The sequence below is a fragment of the Amphiprion ocellaris genome, chromosome 4, assembly GCF_022539595.1.
Source record: "Amphiprion ocellaris isolate individual 3 ecotype Okinawa chromosome 4, ASM2253959v1, whole genome shotgun sequence".
Lineage (NCBI taxonomy): Eukaryota > Metazoa > Chordata > Actinopteri > Pomacentridae > Amphiprion > Amphiprion ocellaris.
The window spans coordinates 19708549-19734782 of record NC_072769.1 but is presented as its reverse complement, the minus strand read 5'-3'; the positions used below and the strand labels follow the sequence as shown (position 1 = coordinate 19734782).

Here is a 26234-nt window from a genome sequence, read left to right as displayed (position 1 = left end):
ACCGACTTAAGAAGCAATTACTGATGCAATAAACTACTTCTGACTCCATTGATGAGTATATGCTCATGTGCCACTTTATTAAATACACCTGTTCGATTGCTTTTAACACAAATATCTAATCAGCCAATCACATGGCTGCAATTCAGTACATTTAGGCATGTAGACGTGGTCAAGACAATCTGCTGAAGTTCAAACTGAGCATCGGAATGGGAAAGAAAGGGGATTTAAGTGACTTTGAACGTGGCACAGTTGTTGGTGCCAGACCCAGGGCTGGTCTGAGTATTTCAGAAACTGCTGATCTACTGGGATTTTCACATACAACCATCTCTAGAGTTTACAGAGAATGCTCTGAAAAAGAGAAAATATCCAGTGAGTGGCAGTTGTATGGACCAAAATGCCTTGTTGATGTGAGAGATCAGAGGAATATGTGCAGACTGGTTGGAGATGATAGAAAGACAACAGTAACTCAAATAACCGCTCATTACAACCAAGGAATGCAGAATACCATCTCTGAACACACAACACGTCAAACCTTGAAGAAGGACCACACCATGTGCCACTCCTGTCAGCTAAGAACAGGAAACTGAGGCTACAATTCACACAGTTTCACCAAAATTGGACAATAGAAGATTGGAAAAACATTGCCTGGTCTGATGAGTCTTGATTTCAGCTGCAACATTCAGATCGTCGGAATTTGGTGTAAACAACATGAAAGCATGGATCCATCCTGCTTTGTATCAACGGTTCTGCTGGTGTTGGTGTAATAGTGTGGGGGACATTTTCTTGGCACACTTTGGGCCTCTTAGTACCAACTGAGCATTGTTAAAACACCACAGCCTACCTGAGTATTGTTGCTAACCATGTCCATCCCTTTATGAACACAGTGTACCCATCTTCTGATGGCAGCATCCAGCAGGATAATGCACCATGTCACAAAGCTCATATCATCTCAGACTGGTTTCTTGAACATGACAATGTTCACCATACTCCAACGGCCTCCACAGTCACCAGATCTCAATCCAACAGAACCTTTGGGATGTGGTGGAATGAGAGATTGGCATCATGGATGTGCAGCTGAGAAATCTGCAGCAACTGCGTGATGCTATTATGTCAATATGGACCAAAATCTCAAGAATGTTTCCAGCACCTTGTTGAAAGTATGTCACCGAGAATTAAGGCAGCTCTGAAGGCAAAAGGGGGTCCAACCTTTTACTAGCAAGGTGTACCTAATAAAGTGGCCCGTGAGTGTATTTTACAACAAGTCATGACCCTTGAAGGCATCTTTTGGTGTGCATATAATGAACAGAATCTGGAACACAAACTGATAAAAAGTTGCCTTATATCAGTATTCTGTACTATATCTGTACAGTTTGAATTAATAAATGCAACAGATTCATTTATGGCAATAACATAGGATTGTTAAAAGCATACCTTGTATGTCAGAGTCTCTTCGAACTGTTTGCTGTGAAAAGAGAAAAACAGATGATATTTTTATGTTAAACTGGAGCGATTCCAATCAGTATTTACTACACATATGGTCATGTGTTTACTTGCTTAGGTCTAGGGGGGGGACTTTTTTTTAAAGCAAATCTCTTCACAAATAATCTAGAAATGTACAACAAAATTAAGTCCAAACTAAACACACACAATTTGCATTATCTCCAAAACAAATCACTTTCTCCCTGGGAAAGAAGCACTTTCATTACTTTTGTTATGACACAGGAACAAAGTCAGTTTCCTTGTGATGGTTAACCATAGTTTGCTCTGGTGGATGTTAATTAAAAGTCAACATGAGGAAGGCCAAAAGTCAGGGGCCACTCAGGTCACATGGAGAAAAGTGGTAAGTTTAACTTGAACTTTCACAGCCTTAATGAAACAGGCAGTTTAGTTTCACAGCTCATAAAAACCTGTGAACTGTGTGGAATGTCTACACCTGCAGAATATCCACATGAGTACCTGGAACATGACCTGAGGGGAAAACACTAAAAGCAGCGAGAGGAAGATTGACAGAGTCAGGTGCGTTAAGTCTGCCCTGCAGAAACATAGCTTCTTGTTGTCCATTACAGCTGGAAAGTCCTTTTTTCAGTCATTCTTTAATAGTTTATGAGGAGTCAGGAGGGGTGAAGTGTCAAGTTAGCAAAAGAGAGGAAAGGCAAAGCTAAGTATGTGAAAAATGTGAAATATTTATACTATACACTGAAGGTTCACCCTAAGGCACAGTGTTAAGGTTTGGTCACAGCAAGGACACTGAAAATATTCAAACTTTTATTTGTTGGCAGAGAATCCTTAAAGTCAGATGCTTACATTCACACCTATAGTCTGTTTAGAGACACCGTTTAGCAGAAATTGCATGTTTTTGACCATAGGAGGCGAAATCACGCAAGCAAGGGGAAAACACGCAACAGGCAGCTGTGCTAACCCCTGCACCACTGAGCAGCTTCAAAACTGCAACAACGCATAAAGTGCAAAATTACTAATAACCTTCCCAAAAATGATTGGAAATTCAGATTTTCGATGGCCTCGCAAGTACCTTGTGATTAATATTCACAGTTTCTCACCTGGGTTGAGCATGATGTTAAATTTCCAACCAGCCACCATCAAGCAACCACCAATTTCAAATACATTCATGGAGTTGTGGATGCAGCATGCACGGGGAAGTCAACACTTGTCACATGCTACTTTCAGCAAATGCAATCATAAAAGGGCTTGTTGCAAAAAAAAAAAAAAAAAAAAAAACAACAACTAAATAACCAAAAAGAATAAACTATTCGGTCACACTTTGTTTTTTAAACTGTTTGCAACCATGAGGCTGAAGGACGCCTCTGCTTGCAGCCTCTAACTGAATAAACAGGTGAAGATAACATATATTTTGAAAAGGGTGCACAACCGAACATACAGTTTTTTGGTCTAGAATTATTTTAGAATGGACGCTGCTTTCTAGCATTAAATGATCATATCGCTAATTGGTATTTAGTCATAGGCCTACTTTGTGAATGATGACAATCAGTGCAAAGAAAAGGTGCACAATATTGCAAACTCAGCCATCGGCCTGTTCCAATTAGCACAAGCTTTAAATTGTGCTTTACAGGTTAATTATTTACCAAGTTGAATTCTCAAGTAGGCAGACGGTTCACCCATTAAGACCAGTTGCAATGTGCATGTTCAGAGAATTAGGTCTTATTGGAAATTAGCTAATAAAATGACAGTATGCAAACATGTTTTTTTAACTACATGTGCAAAATCCTTTCCTAATTAAGTTACAAGCCGTACTGTTTGCATCCTAGTTTGTTCACGTCAACATTATCTTTTTCTTTTACAACACTGCTGTGCCTACATGTCTACGCTTCTGCATATCTATATGTGCATCCGTGCCTGAAACAAAATCAAAACAGGAAATGTTCTTATTACAGTCTTGTAAATAAGAACAGTCTATACAGTTAAAGTCTATAACATTATCAGAAATGTCTACTGAAACCCACTAAAGTCTAGACACCCTTTACATGATGTCTTCAATCAAGAGAGTTACTATAAGTACTGACAGTCAGAAACTAGCATAAAATGAATGAGTCAGTAAATACTGAGACAACATTGAACTGGCAGTCTGTGACTAGAGTTGCAACCCTTGAAATCCTGCAAGAACAGAAAGTCCTGCATGTTTCTGTGGCAAAACAGAGGCTGACACACAAAAACAAAGCAAGAAATGTCAGCATATCTTGGATGGAATAGTAGATCAAGCGATCAGGGGCAATAAGAAATCTGCAGAGAGCTGGTGTCCTGACAGTGTGATGCCCTGATCACAATAATAAAAATAATAATACTTTTTTATTTACTCCAGGTATACATCAGCACCATTTGCATAGTTAAAATAATATTCTAATGAATGATGGACATTTAAAAAAATCTAAGAAGAATTTGAATTCCTAAATATTGTATACTGTTGCCCTCAAGACTGGAACAGACTAGACCCAACAACACAATTATAATGAGTGTCGCTACCTTAATTTGTGAGTGATCAAAGTTGTTGCTACAACAACATTCCCACACAATAGCTTAGTTCTGTAGCAATCAGTCTCTGAAAGCAGTTTTAGCTGCAAACTACCTCATTATTAAACTTAAGTCGTCAGAGTCCCATTAGTCAACATAGCAGTGGAACCAATAGCATTTAAGTACAACCTATCATTTTCCTTTCTCTGGAGCACGTTTATCTTCCGTTTCTATTCAAACAGCATCTTATTCCAGCCTGCAAAATCAACAGGTCTTTTGTATTAAATGATTAATTCTCTGTTCCACATATTCAAGTTATTATATCAAGAGTAATATTTCTTTCTGTACCATAAACTAGATTTTCCTGCCGGTCTATCTGTAATATCCTTGCCAGTCTCCACATAAAGAAGCCTTTTCTCAGTTGCCGACAGTACAAGGCTGAAAATGTGAGGGGCGGACCCCACTGTGAAGGTGATGTGACACCGCTGTCTCATATTGTCAGTGGTGATGATAAGAGACAGGAGGTGAACAAAAAGCAGTGACAGGAGATAAAGACTGCATGTGAGAAGACAGAGAGAATGAGTGTGAAAGTGATAGAGAGCCGGAGTCATAAAGAGAAACTGGAAAAATAAAAATCACCAAGAGAGAATGAGAGAGAGGAGAGGCAGCATTACTTTAACAAGAAAACAACAGTGTCAGAAACAGCTGGACTGAGCTAGCTGTGAGCAGATACAAACCTCTTGGGAAACTTGAACTTGACGGCGTTCTGGATGAAGCCGTAGCAACAAGGACTAATGACAAAGGCAGCTCCTGCCTGGATACAGTGCTCCATCACCATATCTGTTGCAACGCCACATGCGTGGAGGGCAACCTGAATGAAACAAAAGACAAAAAAATGTGACGCTTTCACAGCTAAAATCTAAGTGTTCTTGAAAACCTCTGTGCAACAGCAAGACCAAAACTGTGAGACTTGAGAGCACGCACTCAATCTAATTGATTACCTTATAATGGCTGCTGCTATTAAATACACCTGTGCTCTCTAAGGTGCAGGAGTCTGGGAGTTAGAGCAAACAAAATGTATTAGTGCTTTAGGAGCAGAGGCACGAATGCATTCAGGATTCCCACTGAGTGGGTAAACTGTGCGTGGTGATGAACACCTAGCTATGCATTAGTAATGGCATGGTTATATATATTGGACGGCAGACAGGGAATAGAAGAGCCAGTACTGAAGTCTGTCTGTGTTCCAGCATCTTTCTTGCTCAGTCCATCTGCAAAAACACATTATGACTCCTCAAAGGCAATGACTTTAATATATCCAAAGTACAGTGGGCAACATAGATGATTTCCTCTCAAGCGTACACTTGCTAAATAGATTCTCTGTTAATGGTGCAGATAAAATGCATTATCAACAGTCTGGTGCAACAATAGCTACTGAGACTTGCTAAAATTACGCCATCAAACTCGAACAACCAGCTTAAAATGCTATTCTTCTTTTCCAAGAAGTTGTCAATTGGCGTCTGTGAGTCTGAATCGACTACATGTTGCCGTGACAGCAGTGCCATGGAGCAGAAGTTCACAGCTGATCAGGCCACGACGGAGCCAACACTGGCTCAAACTCCACACATGGGCAAGGGAAGATACAGCACAAGCCAAACCAACTCATAAAGTCACTGCGGTGTCCGGACGGGGGGTACATTTCTCAGAGGAGCTTCAGCTCTCCGTGGAAGTTGCACTTTGTGATTTCAGTCTCCGTATGGAAATACAGTGGTTGAAAAAAGTTTTCAGACACCCCATGCATTTGTGAAATACTGCATTAAGAATCACTCTTAGGTCTTCAAGTGCAATTTCTTTTAGTACAGTCACAGCCAAAATACTAAACAAATCCTTAAAAAAGCCATTAAAAACTTAGAATTGATTATTTCCACAAAAATACATAAAAAAATTTTGAGTATTGGGTCATTTTAGTACCAGTGATTCACTAATGAAGGTCGTGCTTTTTATTAAAAGACACAATTTTTGTTGCCATGCTTCGTGTCTATATAAAGCAGCACATTTGAAAGTTCTTCAGAGACAAAAATGGGTAAAACAAGGAACCTAACGCAGGAAACATGCCTGAAGATACAGATTCTCAGCCAGGAAGGGTGCAGCTGCTGCCAGATAGCCAGGAAGTGCAGATGCAGTCCTTCAGTAGTTGGATCCACTCTGCAGAAATACAGATGAACCAACATCTGGAAGACAAGCCAAGATCTGGGCGTTCAAGGGTTTCTTCAGCAAGAAATGACTGCATCCTGATCCACATGTGCAGGAAAACCTCTGAATGACATTAGAGGAGCTTCAGCGGCAGTGGTCAAACCAAACTGGTGTCCAGTGCTCCACCTGCACTGTATGTGGCCGACTTTTAGATCATGGCTTAAGGTCCTACAAGGCTGTCAAGAAGCCCCTGATCAATGAGAGACAGAGGTTAGCCCGGCGTTGTTGGGCCCAAGCACACAAGAACTGAACAACCAGGAACTGGAAGAAGATTCTGTGGTCAGATGCGTCCAGTTTCCAGCTTTATCTACCTCCTGCTAATGTGAGGATACACAGAAGGCCAGGTGAAACATTATCTCCAGCATGTACAGCACCTACTGTCAAGCATGGTGGAGGCAGTATCATGGTTTGGGGATGCATGAATGCTGCTGCTGTTGGGCATGTCACTGTCTGTGATGGCACATTTAACTCTGTCATGTATTGTGCCATTCTCCAAAAACACATGCTCCCTTCTACACATGTACTGTTCTGTCAAGGTCAAAACTGGATGCTTCAACAAGATAATGCTCCTTGAACACATCCAGGGCCAGTAGAACTTGGCTGCAGGAGCACAGGATCCAGGTCTTAGAGTGGCCAGCTCAATCCCTGGTCATGAGCCTCATTGAAAATCTGTGGTGGATTATCAATAGGTCTGTTTCAAAGTGTAAACCAAAGAATTTAGAAGAATTAAAACCATTAATTCAAGAATAATGGGACCAGATTACCCCTCAACAGTGTGAAAGGCTTGTGGGGAACATGCCAGCCAGGATTAGAGCTCTACTGCATGCTAATGGCAGGACTACTAAATACACTGCTCAAAAAAATTAAAGGAACACTTCTTAATCTGAGTATTGCATAAAGTCAATTATACAAGTGGGAAACTCATCTTGTCAAGTAAGTAACAGAGGTGTTTTTTAATCAGTTTCAGCTGCTTTGGTGTTCATGCAATTAACAACAGGTGCACTAGAGGGGTAACAATGAGACAACCCCTCAAAACAGGAATGGTTTTACACATGAAGGCCACTGACATTTTTTTCCCACCTAATGATTTCTGACTGTTTTTCACTAATTTTACATTTGGCTAGGGTCAGTGTCACTACTGGTATCATGAGAAGATACCTGGACCCTACAGAGGTTACACAAGCAGTCCAACTCCTCCAGGATGGCACATCAATACGTGCCATTGCCAGAAGGTTTGCTGTGTCTCCCAGCACATTCTCAAGAGCATGGAGGAGGTTCCAGGAGACAGGCAGTTAGTCTAGGAGAGCTGGACAGGACTGTAGAAAATCCTCAACCCATCAGCAGGACGGGTATCTGCTCCTTTGTGCAAGGAGGAACAGGATGAGCACTGCTATGGCCCTACAAAATGACCTCCAGCAGACCACTGGTGAAAATGACTCTGACCAAACAATCAGAAACAGACTTCATGAGGAAGGTCTGAGGGGCCCGATGTCCTCTAGTGGACCCTGTGCTCGCTGACCGGCACCGTGGAGCTCAGTTGGGCATTTGCCATAGATCACAGGAATTGGCAGATCCACCACTGGTGCTCTGTGCTTTTCACAGATGAGAGCAGATTCACCCTGAGCACATGTGACAGACATGAAAGGGTCTGGAGAAGCCGTGGAGAACGTTATGCTGCCTGTAACATGGTTTAGCATGACCGGTTTGGTGGTGGGTCAGTGATGGTCTGGGGAGGCATATCCATGGAGGAACGTACAGACCTCTACAGGCTGGACAGCAGCACTCTGACTGCTATTGGGTATCAGGATAAATTCTTGGACCGATTGTCAGACCCTACGCTGGTGCAGTGGTCCTGGGTTCCTCCTGGTGCACGACAATGCCTGACCTCATGTGGCAAGAGCATGCAGGCAGTTCCTGGAGGATGAAGGAATTGATACCATTAGTCGGCCCCCACGCTCGCCTGACCTGAATCCAATAGAACACCTTTGGAACATTATGTTTTGGTCCATCCGACACCACCAGGTTGCTCCTCAGACTGTCCAGGAGCTCAGTGATGCCCTGGTCCAGATCTGGGAGGAGATACCTCAGGACACCATCCATCGTCTCATTCAGAGCTTGCCCCGACATTAACAGGCTGCATACAAGCACATGGAGGCCATACAAACTACCGAGTACCATTTTGAGTTGCTGCCAAGGAATTTCAACATGATGGACTAGCCTGCCACATCAGTTTTTCACTTTGAGTTTTGAAGTGTCTTGAATTCAGCCCTCTGTAGGTTGCTAATTTCATTTCCATCAAACAATATGGCATCTTTTCATTCCTAACACATTATTCGGTCCATACCAATGTAAATATCCAGTTAGTTTTTTCCCCCCATTGAAAAATGATGTTTTTAAAGTGTTCCTTTAATTCTTTTGAGCAGTGTATAATTTGATGATGTGATAGTTTATTTATGTTTTGTTCAGTTTTGAACACATTCTCTGTTATTTGTTGACTTTGACACCGACAATGTTGAAAAGTGACATATTGAAACTGTCAAGAATTCAGTTTTGTTCATTTTTCTTGTAAACAATAAATAACTCTACATGAAACTAGGACAGGTTTGGTCTCTGAATATGTAAAGAAAAAAAATCATTCATTCCACTTGAGAAAGATGTGTATTGATTTAAACATGAAGTTACTAAATGAGACTCTGTGCATGAAAGAATAAGCAGAAACGGAAAATTGTGGAATTAACATCAATTACCTCTGTGGCCTTGCATCTATTTGACACCTAATCTTGCATTTATTCATGTCATCAGGGAAAAGCCGTATACTCTTTCAACTGACAGTTTCAGACTGCTGATTAGGAGGAGGAGTGGCTATCAAAGATTGCGTGATGTTACAACCCCCCACATCTAAAGGAAAAATAATTAACAACGTAACACCATCACTCTTACCCAGCTACTTAATGTTGTACATTAGTCATGCTGTGGTAAATCCTAATTACATTTTATAACCTTTAGCCTTGATTTAACGCCAACACAAAGCCATTCAAGTAAAAGAAACATACACAACTAAAATAAATAAAAAATCTGATATGTATGCATAAATAACTATGCATTTTCAAGTTTTGATGTAGAAAGAAAGCCTCTCTGTTTGAGCAGTATTGATAAAGAATTGCTACAGCCAATATGCTCTGTGTGCTACTAATTAAAAATTCATAATACAAGGTGGAAAATGTATGTAAGGCTAATTTAAAACTATTCTACAACTCTATTTTATCCCCAACATATTCTGTAAGCATTACTTCTGCACAAACAGTCTGGAAGAAGAAGAAATCCTGAATTAATATGCAACAAACACAGGACCACTTGTACAGATATGTCCTATATTGATCTATCTTTTTCTGAGCACAAAAGCTTTTTCTTTCTGTATCTTTCTCTCAGCAGTCACATCACAGAAATAATGAGGCTTCATTATTCACTCTTATGAAAGCAATTACATCCCTCTCCTGGTCTATCCGGGCCTGAGACAGAACAAGTTCTTGCAATACAGCTAACTAATGCGTAATCAACCCTTCCTGCAAAATTGTATTGCCAGTTTGTCTTGCTTTTTGGTGCAGAGAGAAATGCTTTAAAAACTTCTGGGGTTTCTTTGGCGTGTTAGAGAATTAAACTCTCATTTTGTTATATAATGCTTAATATTACCTGACAATAAAAGCAAACAAAAATACCAACAGAGTCTCAACAACCAAGCAGATCTGTTTGGTATCTGTATTTTGTGTTCGTGTATATACTCAAATAAGAATTCTTGTGTCGCGGAGACTAGAATAAAGTCTGATTACAGAGAATTAAAGACTTTTCTTCTGTCACATGAGGACGCAGTGGCGCTTTTCAAGGGAGATGAGCAGACTCAACCTTAAAGTCTTTTAAAAGCAACATAACAATCAGCAACAACAAAAAAACAATATCCTTGAATGATATCAGCAGTGGAATAACCCCTAATAAAGTCTGCCATCTGGGACTTGATCAATACCAAGGTCTACATAAGCCTTAAAGTAATACCAGCAGGTATATTTTTCTTCGCACAAACATAAAGAAGTCAAGAATCGATGGTAAATCAGACCCTTAAGCAGAACCAATAATGGACCTGGATCCAATAAAATCCAAATCAAGTTTCACAACTTTTTCCTGCCCCTGAAGTCTGTCCGCTCAATTTTATCTGACAGGATAAAGGATAAAAGCTGACTACACTCTATGTAGAGGCTGGTGCCGCTACAAGTTTAACACCTGGGCCGATGCAATTTCAGCCAGGAAGAGCAGACGCTGACTAAGATTAGGAACACCTCAACTTAATTAGGCTGATTAAATGAATGTGACTAAAAATGGGAGCATGTATTATAGATAACAGGATTAAAATCAATGTCATGGGCGGCTCCTTCGGGTGGAAATATGTGTGTCATGCAGGAAGAAGCTTAGCCAAAGTACAGACCTCAAGTACTGCAGAAAAGGGCAAACTTAAGCACCTTTTTAGACATAAATGTATAATGTATCACGTGAAAGGAATCTGTGTGTGTGTGTGTGTGTGTGTGTGTGTGTGTGTGTGTATGAACTCTCGGGCTAAGCTGCAAAAACACACCCACATGTTGTAGAGAATAAAAATCTGCTCTGTTTGTTTTCTGCCAAATAGAACGGGTCTCAGTGGAGCGACGATGCTGGAACAAAAACTACTTCTAATTACAGCAGGTACACATATATACTTATTTGTCCCGGAGAAAGCTAAAGCAAGGCTACTAGAACAGCTGGCTTTCCTGAATGTGGGCTATGACACACAACAGGAAGATGGATCTTTCCAGCATGTCTGGGGGAGGACTATGGCCTGAGACACATAAATAACGACACCACAATCGAGAGGGATGATACTGGAGATTTTATGGAAAAGTAAAATGTTGCTTGTGTGGAAAAATTGATTCAGAGCGCCTACATAGAAGTCACAGTTTTAAAACCCTGTTCTTGTTCTATCATTGTGACAAAGCCAGATTCAAACACCCAAAAAACAGTCATAGTCAAGGACTTATTTGCTCTAAATTGATGGTAATTATCGGTTTGAGAAGTCAAGAGCTCTGCAGATGAAAGTAGGTGTTCTAACTAGGACTGGCAGGGGTGCTGAATCTGCTGGAGAGTTCCACTAAATGCTAAATTTTAGTCTGTTTTTTTAGTCTGCCTCATCAAGCACCAAGTTTGAAAGCCAGTAAAAATATTTATTCTGTCATGACAGGTAGCTGTGCAGAATTAAACCCATTTACTGAGTTGGATCCTTAAGCTTAACAAGCACAAACAGGCGGTATTGGCAGGCAACACAAGCCATGTGAAAAATGTGTGGTGAATTAAGAAGTAAAAGGGTGACCTGGCAAGTCAAGTGTCTTGCATAAAACCCGAATAAAACTTGAAATGGCTGATTCCCTTTTATTAGACACTTTTTAAAGATTACACGTTCCATTCCAAATATGACTCCTACTGTAAACCTTCAAAAAGAGTATAAAGCAAACCAAAAGCATGTTTGGATGGAAGATTTATACAGTAAACAAGCACAAACAAAGAAAAGCGAGCCATACTACACTGCTCATCCAAAAAAAGTCACACACTCTAACATTTCACTGGACCGCCTTTAGCTCTGAGAACGACATATATTCACCGTGGCATCATTTCAATAAGCTTCTGCAATGTCACAGCATTTATTTCTGTCCAGAGTTGCATGAATTTTCTACCAAGATCTTATATTGATGATGGGAGAGTCAAACCGCTGAACAAATTCTTCTCCAGCACATTCCAAAGACTCTCAATGGGGCTGAGGTCTGGACTCTGTGGAGGACAATCCATGTGTGAAAATGACGTCTCATGCTCCCTGATCCACTCATTCACAATGTGAGCCCCATGAATCCTGGCATCGTCATCTTAGAACATGTCCATGTCATCAGAGAAGAAAAACTCCATTGATGGAAAGACCTGGTCATTCAGTATATTCAGGTAGTCAGCTGACCTCATTCTTTGGGAACATAACGTTGCTGAATCTGACCAACCCCAGATCATAACCCTAAACCCCCACAGGCTGGTAGAAACTAGCCATGATGAGTTCATCACTTCATCCTCCTCTCTTCTTACCCTGATGCCCCCATCACTTTGGAACAGGGTAAATCTGGACTCATCAGACCACATGACCTTCTTTCATTACTCCAGAGTCCAATCTTTATGCTACCTAGCAAATTGAAGCCTTTTTTTCTGATCAGTGGTTTTCTTAGAGCTACAGCTGTTTAGTCCCAATTCTTTGAGTTCCCTTCACATTGTGTATGTGGAAATGTTCTTTCTTCCACTATTAAACATAGCTGTGAGTTCTACTGTTGATTTCCTACGATCATTTAAGAGTTTGTTCTGACCACATTTGTTCCTCGAAGATGATGGTTCACCACAATCCTTCAGTTTTTAATAATGTGTTGGACGGTTCTTAACCTGATTTTAACAGTTTCAGAAATCTCCTTAGTTGTTTTCTTTGCTTGATGCAGGCCAATAATTTGACCCTTCTGAAACAGATTAACATCCTTTCCATGATCACAGGGCACTAAAAGGGTTCTGATTAAAAGCTCCACTGCAGAAAATTAAACACCATCTTAGTCATTTTGACAAAAAATAATTGCATGTTGGCATTTTCAGCTTCCGTAAAGAAAGATGAGGGAGGGACATGTCTGCCTATGTGATGTGTGGTTGTACTCTTATATAAACATATACCAACATTTTCATTCAGTATTCACACTTGTGGAGACGCTGAAAACGTGGGTAGAATGTCACACGTAATTTATGCAACGTTACACAAATATTCCCATTTATGATAATCACTGTTATTAACATTGTACCTTAGAGTCAAAAAAAGGTCACTGCATTGATGCATGCAGTGAATATTTAAAAAAAATACGTCATTAAAGCCAAAAAAAAGTCAAAGGATTGAAACTTCTAACAGCAATGCTTTCAAACATCACTCACACTTATGAGATAAACTACAGCAGTATCTAAACGGACAATCACTCCAGTGATGAAATAAGTCATAAATAAGTAATTTCATGGCATGGATGACACATTTTTCTTACAGCTCGACAACACAATTAGTGGGACAAAACCTACTGTGATTGTGCTCCAATGGGGAGAGAGATTATGCCTTTTAAGCTTTAGAGTTTTCATTCCAAGTGTTATTGCTAATTAAATTTTCCTTTTTTCCCATTATTCTATGAGAAAGTTATTGTGTAAGCGAGAAAGGCAACTTAATTTCTTTAAAATTACAATGGGGAAAATGCATTATGATTACAGTTTAACAGTCCAAATTACACTGCAACAAATGAAATTAAAGTGTGACTTCTATATTACAGTAATTACAGCAGCATAAAATGACAGTACAGATAACACTGTGACTGTTCTCAATGTGAAAAATGATTTGAATTTCACTTGTGCCTCTGGTATAATGTTAGTGTTTTTTAAACCACCACAAACATATTTTACATTGCATTTGCTTGTAATAATTTGAGGTTTTACAATTTACAAATTAGCAAATTCTTCAATGGTTGCCCGACTCTCTTACAGAATCTGTGGATCATCAAAAAACGAACATAAAAAATTGATTTTTTAAATCAGCATCGCTTGCTGCACTCACCCCAATCTGAAACGGTCCAGTGAAGTAATCCAAATTAGCCTGAATGAAGCCAATGTTTTTCAGACCGAGCTGAGTGCTGCGACTCTGAGCCCTCACTAAGGACTCTTCTTTGTTCTCTATGAGGATGACCTTGAATAAAGAAATAAAAAAATAAAAAACTTGCATTATATGTTTTTCCTGGAAGTATGTCCTGGAACAAGCTGAAAAAATCAATCAAAGCTTTAGAAAAAATAACAGCAAAAACAGATTTTAATGGCATTGACAGTAACGTGAAATTGCAAGAAATCTGTTCTTAAATAAAAACACATCAGTTCTAATACAACACTGCACTAATCTGAGGATGCAGTAAATGATTAATTGTATCACTTCATTATTCAAAATAGAGCTCACTTAACATGCAAAATGTCAAACAATGATGAATGCCTGTCAAGAGTAACCGCATTGTTTACTTTGTCTGAAAACCGCACGTTACCTGGCAATCTGGAAGTGTGTGAGCCAGAACGATCCCTACGTGGCCCTAAGAGACAGAACAAAGAAAAGGAGAAAGCAGCACACGTCAACGAGGGCATCTATAGTGTTATGATTAGCACTGCCCTATTGTACCAAGTACTGACCCTTTAGCCATGTAGCACTGGCTACTGCTCTGCTCTGAAAGTGCATTTTCATGAGCGTAATTACCAGTCTACTTGTGTGCACCAGCCAGCAACAAAAGGCATTTAAAGGGGAAAGGATAATATGAGAGAAGATGAAGACTTGTTCCTTTCAGCTGGTCGCTAATGGAGCAGCGATTTAATGAATCCGTGGTCAGGGGCAGTGATAAATATACATGCATTGCTGGACTGATGGATGAATTCAAGTACCGTTCCACTGCAGAAATCCACAATGGTGTATCCTGGCCTGGCTAGCTCTGCAACCATGGCAACCAAGTTATTCAGCTGTTGCATCTTCCTGACGGCACGGATATTTGACATTTTCCCTGCAAAAAAAAAAGGGAAAGAAAAAAAAGCACAAGTTCTTATTGCATTTGAGCATAGAGTGGAAAGCAACTGTTTTTTGCAGCCAATTCATCTGAAAACTCAGTTAAGGGGTAAATAAAAAAGAAGCTCTGCTTGAGAAGAAAGTGGTCAACAGAATTTCACTGGGACCAAATAAGTCTATTTTGAAGACTGGTTGGTTCCAGTCAATATTAACTCACTACAATGAACATAACTTTAACAACAAAAACATGTCAGAATACTTGCTAAAAAAATATCAATTGGAACAATTTTCACTCTAATGTCTTCCTTTCCTCTGCTGTCAGTAAGTAAACATACTTCCCCCTGCAACTACTCAAATTATGATTTACAACCAGCCATTTCAGGTAATGGTGCTAGCACACAGATGAAAAGCCCTCAACTCTCTCATCAGCATGTTTCTAGCCAATTGTCAACTAGGGAGCGCAAAAACAATCTTTCAACAACTCACAAAGCAAGCCTTCGAGCCAAAATCAAGTGTCTCCTTTCTGCTGCTGTGAGAGCAGTATGTACCCCATTAACTCAAAGCACATTGCAGTCTCCTGCATCCTCCGTCTGTTAGTACGCCACATCGGCAGTGAGCCGTGGACGCGCTGTGCAGAAGCCATCTCTGGTCCATAAATCTAGAGTGATGAGTGTTTCATTTACCCCCAAGTCACACCCTCATATTCACACAACTGAAATATAAGAGAAATATTATTCCTATACTCTCCTGCTCGGGCTGCTTTGTATACGACAACAGGAAAGGAGAGATGGCAGAGGAGATTTTCATTCTGCCACAAGCAGGAAATTTCACAAAGCCATTATTCAGCCTCTCAAACCGGTTGAGCTGATCCCGGTTGTAGAGAGAGCACAATAAAGAGAGCAAGGGGTGAATTTAAATACAGAGAAACAGTACAGCAGTGTATTGACAAGTCTGTGCTCTTCATCTGGATGAGCAATTCACATGGGTGCAGGCACTTCTATGGAGCCATGACTCCAGATATGTGCCAGTAAAGAGGCCCTTTGATGCATCTGGACACATTTAAATGCAAATTACAATGCAAAGCGTGATAAAATTTAGCAGGGCAGAAATAGTGAGCAGTATCTAGGATGTGACTTGGTGATGAAAAATGGAATAACTAAACAGTATAGATTATAGGACTCATATTCTTGGTGTCATATAAAACACTTCAAACATGCAACTGATGATTTGGCTTTGTGGGGGCCGTGAAGACAAGCCTTAAACACAACACTGACTTATTTTACCTAACAAAGTATGATAATAGCAAAAACCTATTCATTTTAACATTCAGTCATTTTATTGCTTCATTTTAATCTCCATCAGCTCCTCGTGGAAACACACTGCAGTAAAATGTCCCACAATGTTCACACTGTCATGTGCTGCTGAGCAGGTGGTGTCCAAAAAATAAGCAACCTTGGGAGCTGAAAAAAATAAGTCCTAAAGACGGCAGTTCCTTGAAGGGCCACTTGACATTAGCTCCAAAAGTGAGTCAATCCCAACTAGTCTCACATAGGCAGATCTACACTACCAGTCAAAAGTTTGGACACATGTTCTCATTCCATGTTTTTTCTTTATTTTGACTGCTTTCTACATTGTAGATACATACTGACGACATCAAAACTATGAAGCAAGATATATGGAATTATGTAGCAAACCAACAACTGTGAAATAACTCTACATATGTTTTATATTTTAGATTCCTCAAAGTAGCCACCCTTTGCTTTAATGACTTCACAGTGAAAACCATTTCAGGTCAACCAAAACCATTTCAAATCATGCCTTCTTAATGGGGTTGGGACCATCAGTGTTGTTGTGTCTCGTGTGATTGTCTGGTTGATACACAGTTGACAGCCCTATTTGACAACTGTTAGAATCAATATTATGGCAAGAACCAATCAGCTAAGTAAAGAGAAACAACAGTCCATCATTACTTTAAGAACTGAAGGTCAGTCAGTCTGGAAAATTGTAAAAACTTGGACTGTATGGTTTTGCAGTCGCAAAAACCATCAAGCGCTACGACCAAACTGCCTCACATGAGGACCGCCCCAGGAAAGGAAGACCAAGAGTCTCCTCTGCTGCTGAGAATAACATCATCTGAGTCACCAGCCTCAGAAATGGCAAGTTAACAGCACCTCAGATTAGAGCACAGATAAATGCCACACAGAGTTCTAGTAGCAGACTGTTACGGCCTCTTTAAAGTTGACAAGGCTCGAATAAACAAAGAGACCGGCAACATATAAACTAGACAGACACGGCAGGTAAAGTGAGAATGGGGAAAAAAACCCAACTTTATTAACAATGAATTCAAATAACGTGAATCAACTAAGATGAAAATAATGGTGAAAGTAAAAGGGCTGTAGCTGCTGGCCAAAAAAAACAAAAGAGGGGTGGTGAACGTGGCTAACCCTGCAATGGGCTCTCGGACCAGTCACCACCCCGTACTACACTACCTAACCACAAATTAATACTACAAAAGAAAACAGCGAAAATAGGACTACCAGCAACTACAGCCAAACTACAACAACAAAACCCAGCAATCTAAACATGCATGGGGAGGGAATAGCCAAAGTACCTGAAACGAAAAGAACACAATGTTAATCACAAAAGGAAAGCGTTTGTCCAGGAGGACGTGTAGCTTGGAGGTTCTCCAATCTCTGCTCTGACTGCTGCTCTCTCCTGCCTCCCTAAATACCCTCCTCCTCCCTAAGTGCTAACAGCACTCAGGTGTGCTGCAATTACACAGATAAAGGGAGGAGGGAGATCAGAGAGAGCAAGGACAGACACAGCAGCCAGCCACATGTAACACCCCCCCATAAGATGTTGCGTGAAGGTTCGCCCCAACCTACACGCAACATACACGTGACAACGCATCCGCCACTACATTTCTCTCACCCCTAATATGTTTAACCTCTAGATTAAACGATTGCAGCGAGAGCGACCAGCGCATGATTCTCTGATTTTTATTCCGCATTTGTTGAATGAAAACCAGGGGATTGTGGTCTGTATACACCATAACTGGACCTGAGGTGGAGCCGACATACACCTCAAAATGGAATAAGGCCAAAACTAGACCAAGTGCCTCCTTCTCAATGGTGGAATATACACGCTGATGGCTGTTAAATTTCTTTGAGAAGTAGGAGATCGGATGCTCAACACCATTCTCATCGTCCTGGAGGAGGACAGCACCGGCTCCTACGTCACTTGCGTCTACCGCTAATTTGAACGGATGGTCAAACACTGGCGCAGCCAAAACAGGGGCCTTAACACAATCGAAAGCACGCTGACAGTCATCTGACCAATAGAAATGTCTTTTTGGGCTAAGGAGGTCTGGGAGTGGGGCGGCGACAGCCGAGAAGTTCTTACAAAAACTACGATAACACCCCGCCATTCCCAGAAAGCGACGTAGCTGACGCCGAGACGCAGGAGCAGGGAACGACAGGATCGCCTCCACCTTCGCCTCTACTGGCCTAACTTGCCCATGACCCACAACCTTTCCTAGGTATGTGACAGTGGCCTGACCAAATTCACATTTTGCCAAGTTAAGGGTCAGATTGGCGTCCCGTAGCCTTGCAAACACTGCCCCTAGCTGCTGAATATGGTCCACCCACGATCTCGAATACACCACTATGTTGTCGAGGTAAACCTCACAACCAGGTAAACCATGCAAAACAGCGTTGACCAAACGCTGAAAAGTCGCCGGGGCATTTCTTACGCCGAACGGCATAACCGTATACTGCAAAAAGGCGTCTGGAGTGACAAACGCAGTCATCTCCTTAGCGCGCGGAGTCAGAGGTACCTGCCAATAACCTTTAAGGAGATCTAGCTTTGTCACATAAGTAGCACTGCCGACATGATCTACACAGTCATCGATTCGAGGGAGTGGATAACAATCGGGCTTAGTGACACCATTAACTTTACGGAAGTCCGTACAAAAATGATCAGATGAATCGGACTTTACCGACAGGAGACACGGTGAACTCCACGAGCTGGAGCTCCGTTCGGCAATGCCGTTCTCCAGCATATAGTCGACCTGTTTTTGTAGGCGAGCACGCTTCTCCGGATTTACCCAATAAGCATGCTGCTTAATCGGAGAAGCGTCACCCACGTCGATATCGTGCTCAAGGACATTAGTTTGTGTGGGCACATCAGAAAACAATGAAACATTCGATTTAATTAACTGGACCACATCCTCACGGTGGGACTCAGTGAGGTGCAAAAAACACTCGTCAAGTTTAGACAACATTGCAGAATTCTGCAGTCTGCCTTGGACCACAGCTAGGGACGGACCCACCACGTCCTCGAGGTCAGCTGCAGCCACCGTAGGCAGCACCCCGGGGGTTCCAGCACCGGACAGCTCCTCTATCACCTGGGAACTCACCGCGGCTTCAGCACTGGACAGCGCCAGCACGGTGTTGTGCACTTCACTGCCAGGAGTGGGATGAGTAGATTCCCTGCAGAGGTAAGGCTTCAACATGTTTACATGACACACTCGGTTACGTCGTTTACGGTCAGGAGTGGCTACAATGTAATCTCGATCACCTAGTTTCTCCTTGACCACATAAGGACCGCTGTAACGAGCTTGTAGAGCCGAACCGGGGACAGGCAACAAAACTAACACTGTGTCACCGGGACTGAAGCTTCTGTTTTTAGCGTCTTTATCAAACCATCGCTTCATTTTAGCCTGAGTAATGGACATATTTTGCTTCGCTAATTCACAAGCACGGTGAAGTTTACCACGGAAGTTTGAAACATAATCACACAGATTCTGTGGTTTATTATCACCCAGCCACTTTTCCTGCAGGAGTTTTAATGGGCCGCGCACAGTGTGCTCGAACACCAGCTCTGCTGGACTAAACCCCAAAGACTCCTGAGTTACCTCGCGAGCTGCAAACAGGAGGAAATGAACGCCCTCATCCCAATCTTTTTCAACCTCAAAACAATATGCCCGGAGTATGCTCTTTAGTGTGGAGTGAAAACGCTCCAGAGCACCTTGGCTTTCTGGATGGTAAGCGCTAGAATAGTGATGAGTAATATCCAGCTGTTTCATGACCTGCGCAAAGACTCGTGACATAAAGTTGGAGCCTTGGTCAATTTGTATTTCCTTAGGCAACCCAAACAGAGAGAAGAATTTCACCAGGGCTTTTGCAACCGCAGGAGCAGTGATTTCACGCATTGGGATAGCCTCAGGAAAGCGGGTCACAGAGCACATGATGGTCAGAAGAAATTTATTACCACTTTTAGTGCGCGGAAAAGGGCCAACACAGTCTACTATTACGCGTTCAAATGGCTCCCCCACAACCGCAATCGGGTGTAATGGATACTGGGGAATTATTTGATTGGGTTTTCCACAAACTTGACACACATGGCAGGTTTTGCAGTGTTGTCGCACATCGCGCTTCAAACCAGGCCAGAAAAAACACCGCAAAATGCGATCATATGTTTTGTTAACACCAAGCGGGTTGTCATGTGCCAACTTCAGAATCTCAGTGCGATACCTATTTGGGACAACAATTTGTGTCAAAACACTCCAATCATCCTGCGTGGAAGCATGCGGCGGCGTCCATTTACGCACCAGTCTCTACATCTCTACATTAACTGTTCAGAGGAGACTGAACCAATCAGGCCTTTATGGTCAAATAGCTACTAAGAAACCACTACTAAGGAAAAGCAACAAGCAGAATAGATTAGTTTGGGCCAAAGCACACAATTAAAAATCTGTATATTACAGCCACTTGTGTGGCAATCATTTTGCCAGAAACCTGTGTTATGAACAGAAAATCTGAATCTGACGTTCTGAGCCCCAAATGTCCACTGTGAAGTTTTGCTATAATGTGGATCCATGTGTTTAAACAAATGCATCAGGCTCAACGTCAAAGTTATTAATATTGTATGTGCTGAGAAAAAAAGGGACTGAGGTCAGTCTCACAAGTGTGTGTCTTTGTGTATGTGTTGTGTTTGTGTGGGTGTGTGCCGACACGTCTATGTATGACTGACTTTCCGTGCTTCGACTCTTACAAGACTGTGTTTGATGAAGGTCACCGCACAGTTCGATGTCAAATCGAAAAGCTACGTAGGAACGAGTGGGTAACAGCAGAAAAGCAAACTACTTGTCAGTCAACTTCTCCCTTTTCGTTTCACTTCCATTTTAATGTGGTCTCCGGAAGAAAAGTAAGACTGTAAGACTTCAAATTTATTCCCCGGGTCACTTTAAGTCCTTTAAATTCACTCAGTTTCAGATGAAAATCATGAAGCATGTGTCAAACAGAGCAGAGGTCAAAAAGCCACAGGGTGTTAAATGAGAACAGCGAATGGCAACACAGTGCAGATAACACTAAACCTTTCTGTATAAACCTAATGACGCAAACAACATTAGGCTTGTTTCTAATTGTTTAACATTTCCTCGGACTTCAAATGGTCATCATATAAAGTTAAGTCAATATTCCAGCAAAATGACTCACTTTAAACTTTACAGCAGACAGCTAAGAGGAACAAGACATTTATTTGCTTTCTCTTGAGTTCAAGAAACGTTTTGGTATAGGTGTAGGGAACAGGAAAAATTGGTATCTTAATTAAAGATACAAATGGTTGTGGTTTCAGCTTTTATCATTATCACAATAATGGACAACATCGGTCCCAAAAGAGAATTTTCTCTCCCCATGCAATTTCATTTCAGGTTTTATTTAGTCTTCTCTTTCTGCCCTAATACGGCTATGTGTGGAGTAGCTGAGTTGCCTCTAAAGTAGTTACCATTGACTTAAAGAGCTGATCTTTGGGTGCGTCATTGTTGAAAATAATGCTTACTATCATTGCTAGTAGCAATAAAACGTATTATACTACACTACCTGTTGCTTAGACAGTCACCCAGATACAGATCCTATCTATCTAACCCTGTCTATCCAGCTATCTATCACCTAAGGCTGATGGGAAAGTCGGAAATTCTGCGAGCATTTGGATGTAAAAGTTGTAAATATTACATTATGGTAATTCATCTAACAGTGCCTGATACTTTCTCAAAGAAATATGTCAACCTAATGGTGGCACAAGACTAAGTTTGGGGATTAAGACAAATCTTTAGTATTTCTCTTCTGTGGGTCATGGATATCTTTATCAGATATCATAGAAATACAGTATATCGAATAGTTGTGAAGATATTGGGGGAAAAAAAAATTTCCTGCTCCTGACATGGTTCGTATATTCCAGCTGTGTGCAATGCCTCTTTTACGTCATAAGTGTGGGAAAGACTTTCAGGATACACCTGTGTGTCCTCTCTTATAGCTCCTCCAACAAGCCTCCTCGATCCGGTCTCCACAAAATGCATTTTAGGAATTGAGTCTTACTTTTGATGGTACACCAAGATGGATTTCTGGGTCATGGGAATCCAGGAAATACTGGATGTATCTTGTGGTGGTGTGAAGTGCTAAACATCACCAGCAAAAATGAAAGAAGGAAACAGTAGGGGAAAAATTGGATGATCTGAAGGCAGCTTTGCCACCGTTCAAGTATGAAATAACATAATGCATTCTACCGTCTTCCTGTCACAATGACCGCTTGCATAATATTCAACAAGGAATATGTATTTATTGAGGCAGTGTTTGAGGTCAGGCCTTCAGACTGAAATGTACTACTCAGTAAACAAAATTGCTTCATGACAACATGATGCCAGAGTTGCTGGATCACAATTAATCTATGATGTAACTCCTACAAATAATATAAATGGCAGTGAGGACAACCACTGTGCCTGTTTCTAGACTAAAACATAACAATTTTGACAGAGAAAAGTCAAAAGTTTTGGTCAAGCTCCAACTCAAAAAAGAAAAGCAATCCCAGACCATGTAATTCACAGAGAGCTCAGTAGGAGAGGGGTCTATCTGCACTGATGTTTTTCACCACTTTTTTCCCCTCCTCATGCATCCCAACTAGATCTTCTGTCTTCCAGTCACTTTATTTATAAAGCGAAAGCAGCAACAGCAATCACAAGCATGACAGAAACAGCCCACGACTGTCATCTAGCCCAGCCCAAGTGATCCACTAGCGAGAAAAGCTGTTGACAGGTGGACATTAACTCAAATCTCCTCTGTTATTACTAACCCGATGTTGCAGCAATTACTCGGGCATTGTCTTTTTTTAGCATTATGCCTAGCACGTATGAAAATGCAAATTAACAACCATAAATTATCACTTACAGGGATAAAATAAGAGACATCGTTAAGTCACACTGTATGTAAGAAACCATGATATTGGGAATTAAGGGGTGTTGAAAGTTTGATTGAAAGACTTCTTTCAACTTGAAATCATTGAATGTAATCCTCTGTTTGTATTAGACAAACAATGAGCAAACTGGCAAGGAAAATGTTGGTTTGTTTGGCCAACAGTTACTAACACAATCTTACTAACCAAAAAAAAAAAAACATCAACATGTAAGTTTATTTCTTTTCATCCAATCCAAACATCAAAGCAGTTTTTACCAATGGATTTAGAATCAAGTGTCATTTATAGCCCTGCATACAAGGATGAAAGCTTATATGTAACATCCATCCATCCATCCATCCATCCATCCATCCATCCATCCATCCATCCATTATCTATACACCGTTTAATTGTCATTAAGGTTGCAGGGGACTGGAGTCTATCCCAGCTGATTTGCGCTATGTTTGCTACTGATCAGTTTTTCCCACATGTAAATACACCGCATTTGAAAATCGGCCACTTCGTGGGCGATCACTAGTGGGCCACTACTTGGTCATAACAGCGCTTGAGCTTCAGTCCGGTAGATGCGTTGGACCAACATGGTGCCTCGGCCACAAACTTTCTTTTTTATTTCAAAAACACTTCAGCGAAAAGTATTTCTGAAAGCATTTGAGGCGAGAAATAAGCTGTGCAGCTGCTGAATCTGTCCTCATTTTAGTTTAACGACGGCTAGTTTAGACGTTTGACGAAAGTTTCGCGATGCATCGGACCTCCTCACCCCACACTGAAATTGCATAAAGTAGAAGTCGAGTCCATTTTACGCAAATGAGCTGCGGCCCGCTCCACTGGATTGCAGCTCGAAATGCACCATAACAGAACCAGCATGCAACGTGGTGCGTTTCACATAGACAATGAATGGGATGCAGGAAATTGACAGATCTAGTGGACATGTAACTTTAGGGTGAAGACAGGAGACACCCTGGACAAGTCACCAGTCTATCACAGGGCTACATATACAGACAATCACACTCACATTCACACCTACGGACGATTTTAGAGTTACCAATTAACCTCAGAATGCTTTTGGACTGTGGGAGGAAGCCGGAGAACCCGGAGAAAACTCACGCATGCACAGGGAGAACATGCAAACTCCATGCAGAAAGATCCCGGTAAGCCGGGGACCCAAACCAGGGATCTTCCAGCTGCAAGGTGACGGTGCTAACCACCGACCCACTGTGCAGCCCTACATGGAACAAAAAAGCAATATTCTTTTTTTCTTTTTTTGTATTCTCCTGACTGTAGTGGAGAAGGCATTTATTTATCGGGCATACCGGTCAGCCACATTTCAAGTTTTCTATTGAAAACAGAATTACTTCCAGGATCCAGATTACATTTCCTTGACCTCCTAGTATATATGCTGACATGTTCCTTGAGGCGGAATCTGATGAGGCTGGGGTGTTTTCTCCTCACAGACTTTTTTTGTTTAACCTCCTTTCACAGACTGACGTGAGCCGAATGCAGACATTTTTCTGAACAGGTGCACAGATGCCATCCCACACAGATAACTGCTGACACAAAGCCAGAGATGACAGACCCGTTAAGAGTCTTGGTATCGGGGAAACAAGCTTTCTGTTTCTGTGGCAGGTTGACTCTGCGTTGACACCTCCCAAAGCTCAGTGAGGAGAAAACATGCTGTGGCAGCGTCACCGGGGGAGACTGAGGATCCATTAGCCCATGTGTCCTCTACTGCTGAAAGGTACCTCCCACTGCTGCTGCTGGCAGTGAGCCCCGATCGCTTCCTTTTTCTTTTTTTTTTCTCCCCTGATGCTGCAGAACTGCCCACGGCCTTATCAAGCAGGTCCATCACACAGATTAGAATGTAAACACACTGCTGTGGCACAGGACGGGGGGCTCTGTTTGTGCTTTGCAAGATCCAACAGCTACCGTCTCTCAGAGGACATGCTGGTTTAAAAAGCAAAAATGAGGAGAGCCAGTTGGAGATTCAGGTTGAGATTACTTCATGTGCAACTTCAAGACTTGCGTTTGTATTTCATGTTTGTTTGGAGAAATTATTGCAGTCTATTTACTGGTCCAAAATGCAGAAAAGGCGCTATTTTCTGAAAATTACTGCAGAGTCTTATTTATATTGTATTTGAGGACAAATTCTTTATGTATTCAGAACAGAACATGGTTTATTTGAACAGTGAAAGCAGCAGCTCTTGTGTTACAAAGAGAGCCTGGTACTCTTAAAGAGAGCTGTAATATAGATAATTTGTAGCCGTAATAGCATTAGGTTAGAAAGTTCCCATATGTTCATGTGAAGCGCGTACGCCAGAGTTACTCAGCCTCGAAATTGTTCAGAAATAAGCCTACAGGAGTTATCTGCTGCCTCACGTTATGCGCTTTGCTGCCACGGAGGTAATGAATTCCTTTCGAGGGGAAAAGCAACTCCAGACGTGTTTGCCACAGAAATGTCCCAGACAGAGTCATCCATTAATGACCAAGAAATATGCGCTCACAGGATGTCATGTAAAGAGACGTAAGACCAGAAAGGATAGTTGTAAAAACACTTAGAGAAATTCTTTGTGGTTCTAAACTGGTCTGCTTTCAAGACAGCCTTTCAAGACAGCCAAAAAGCACAATGACAGATTGTATACAGATTTCTTTAAATGCTGACAATCAGCTTCTAAGTTATTCTTTTAAAAAATAAATCATTAGAACAGAAGAAATTATTCAAAAAATAAGATTAGGAATCTGCATTTTTTTTTTTAAGTCGGCGTTTCTTATCCTCAGAAAGTCTTTATCTCAGACAAGTGCTGCAAAATGATGTGTCATTTTATAATGATCATCTTTAATCAGGAACATTTATTTTTGCACTGAGCAAGTAACAAAACCAAAAACAGTTTTGGTGCAGGTCTTCATGCAGAACCAAAATATATTTTAGTTATAATATTTAAATAAAATTTAGGAAATGTGCATGTCTTAAATTAAAACATTAACTTTCAACAACAATTTAAAATATTTTAAAATGAGTAATACATTTGATGATACACATCACATAAAATGACACTGTTTATGTTTTGATATGGTGATGTGTGATGCACTTCCAGGAGAAGGC

General features: G+C 41.2%; 1 protein-coding gene across 3 annotated transcripts in view; it reads right to left on the bottom strand.

Moving 5' to 3' along the window:
• gstcd (glutathione S-transferase, C-terminal domain containing) overlaps positions 1-26234 on the bottom strand; it is a 78479-nt gene that overhangs the window by 17731 nt on the left and 34514 nt on the right. For 2 of the 3 annotated variants that reach the window (XM_055009547.1, XM_055009548.1), the window contains exons 6-10: positions 14773-14888; positions 14385-14429; positions 13913-14041; positions 4722-4855; positions 1432-1462 (exon numbers count right to left, since the gene is read on the bottom strand). In XM_055009547.1, the coding sequence (XP_054865522.1) occupies positions 1432-1462; positions 4722-4855; positions 13913-14041; positions 14385-14429; positions 14773-14888 (455 nt within the window). Of the gene's footprint in view, positions 1-1431; positions 1463-4721; positions 4856-11771; positions 12079-13912; positions 14042-14384; positions 14430-14772; positions 14889-26234 lie in introns of those variants that run through there. The other variant, XM_035947178.2, reaches the window with a different exon arrangement.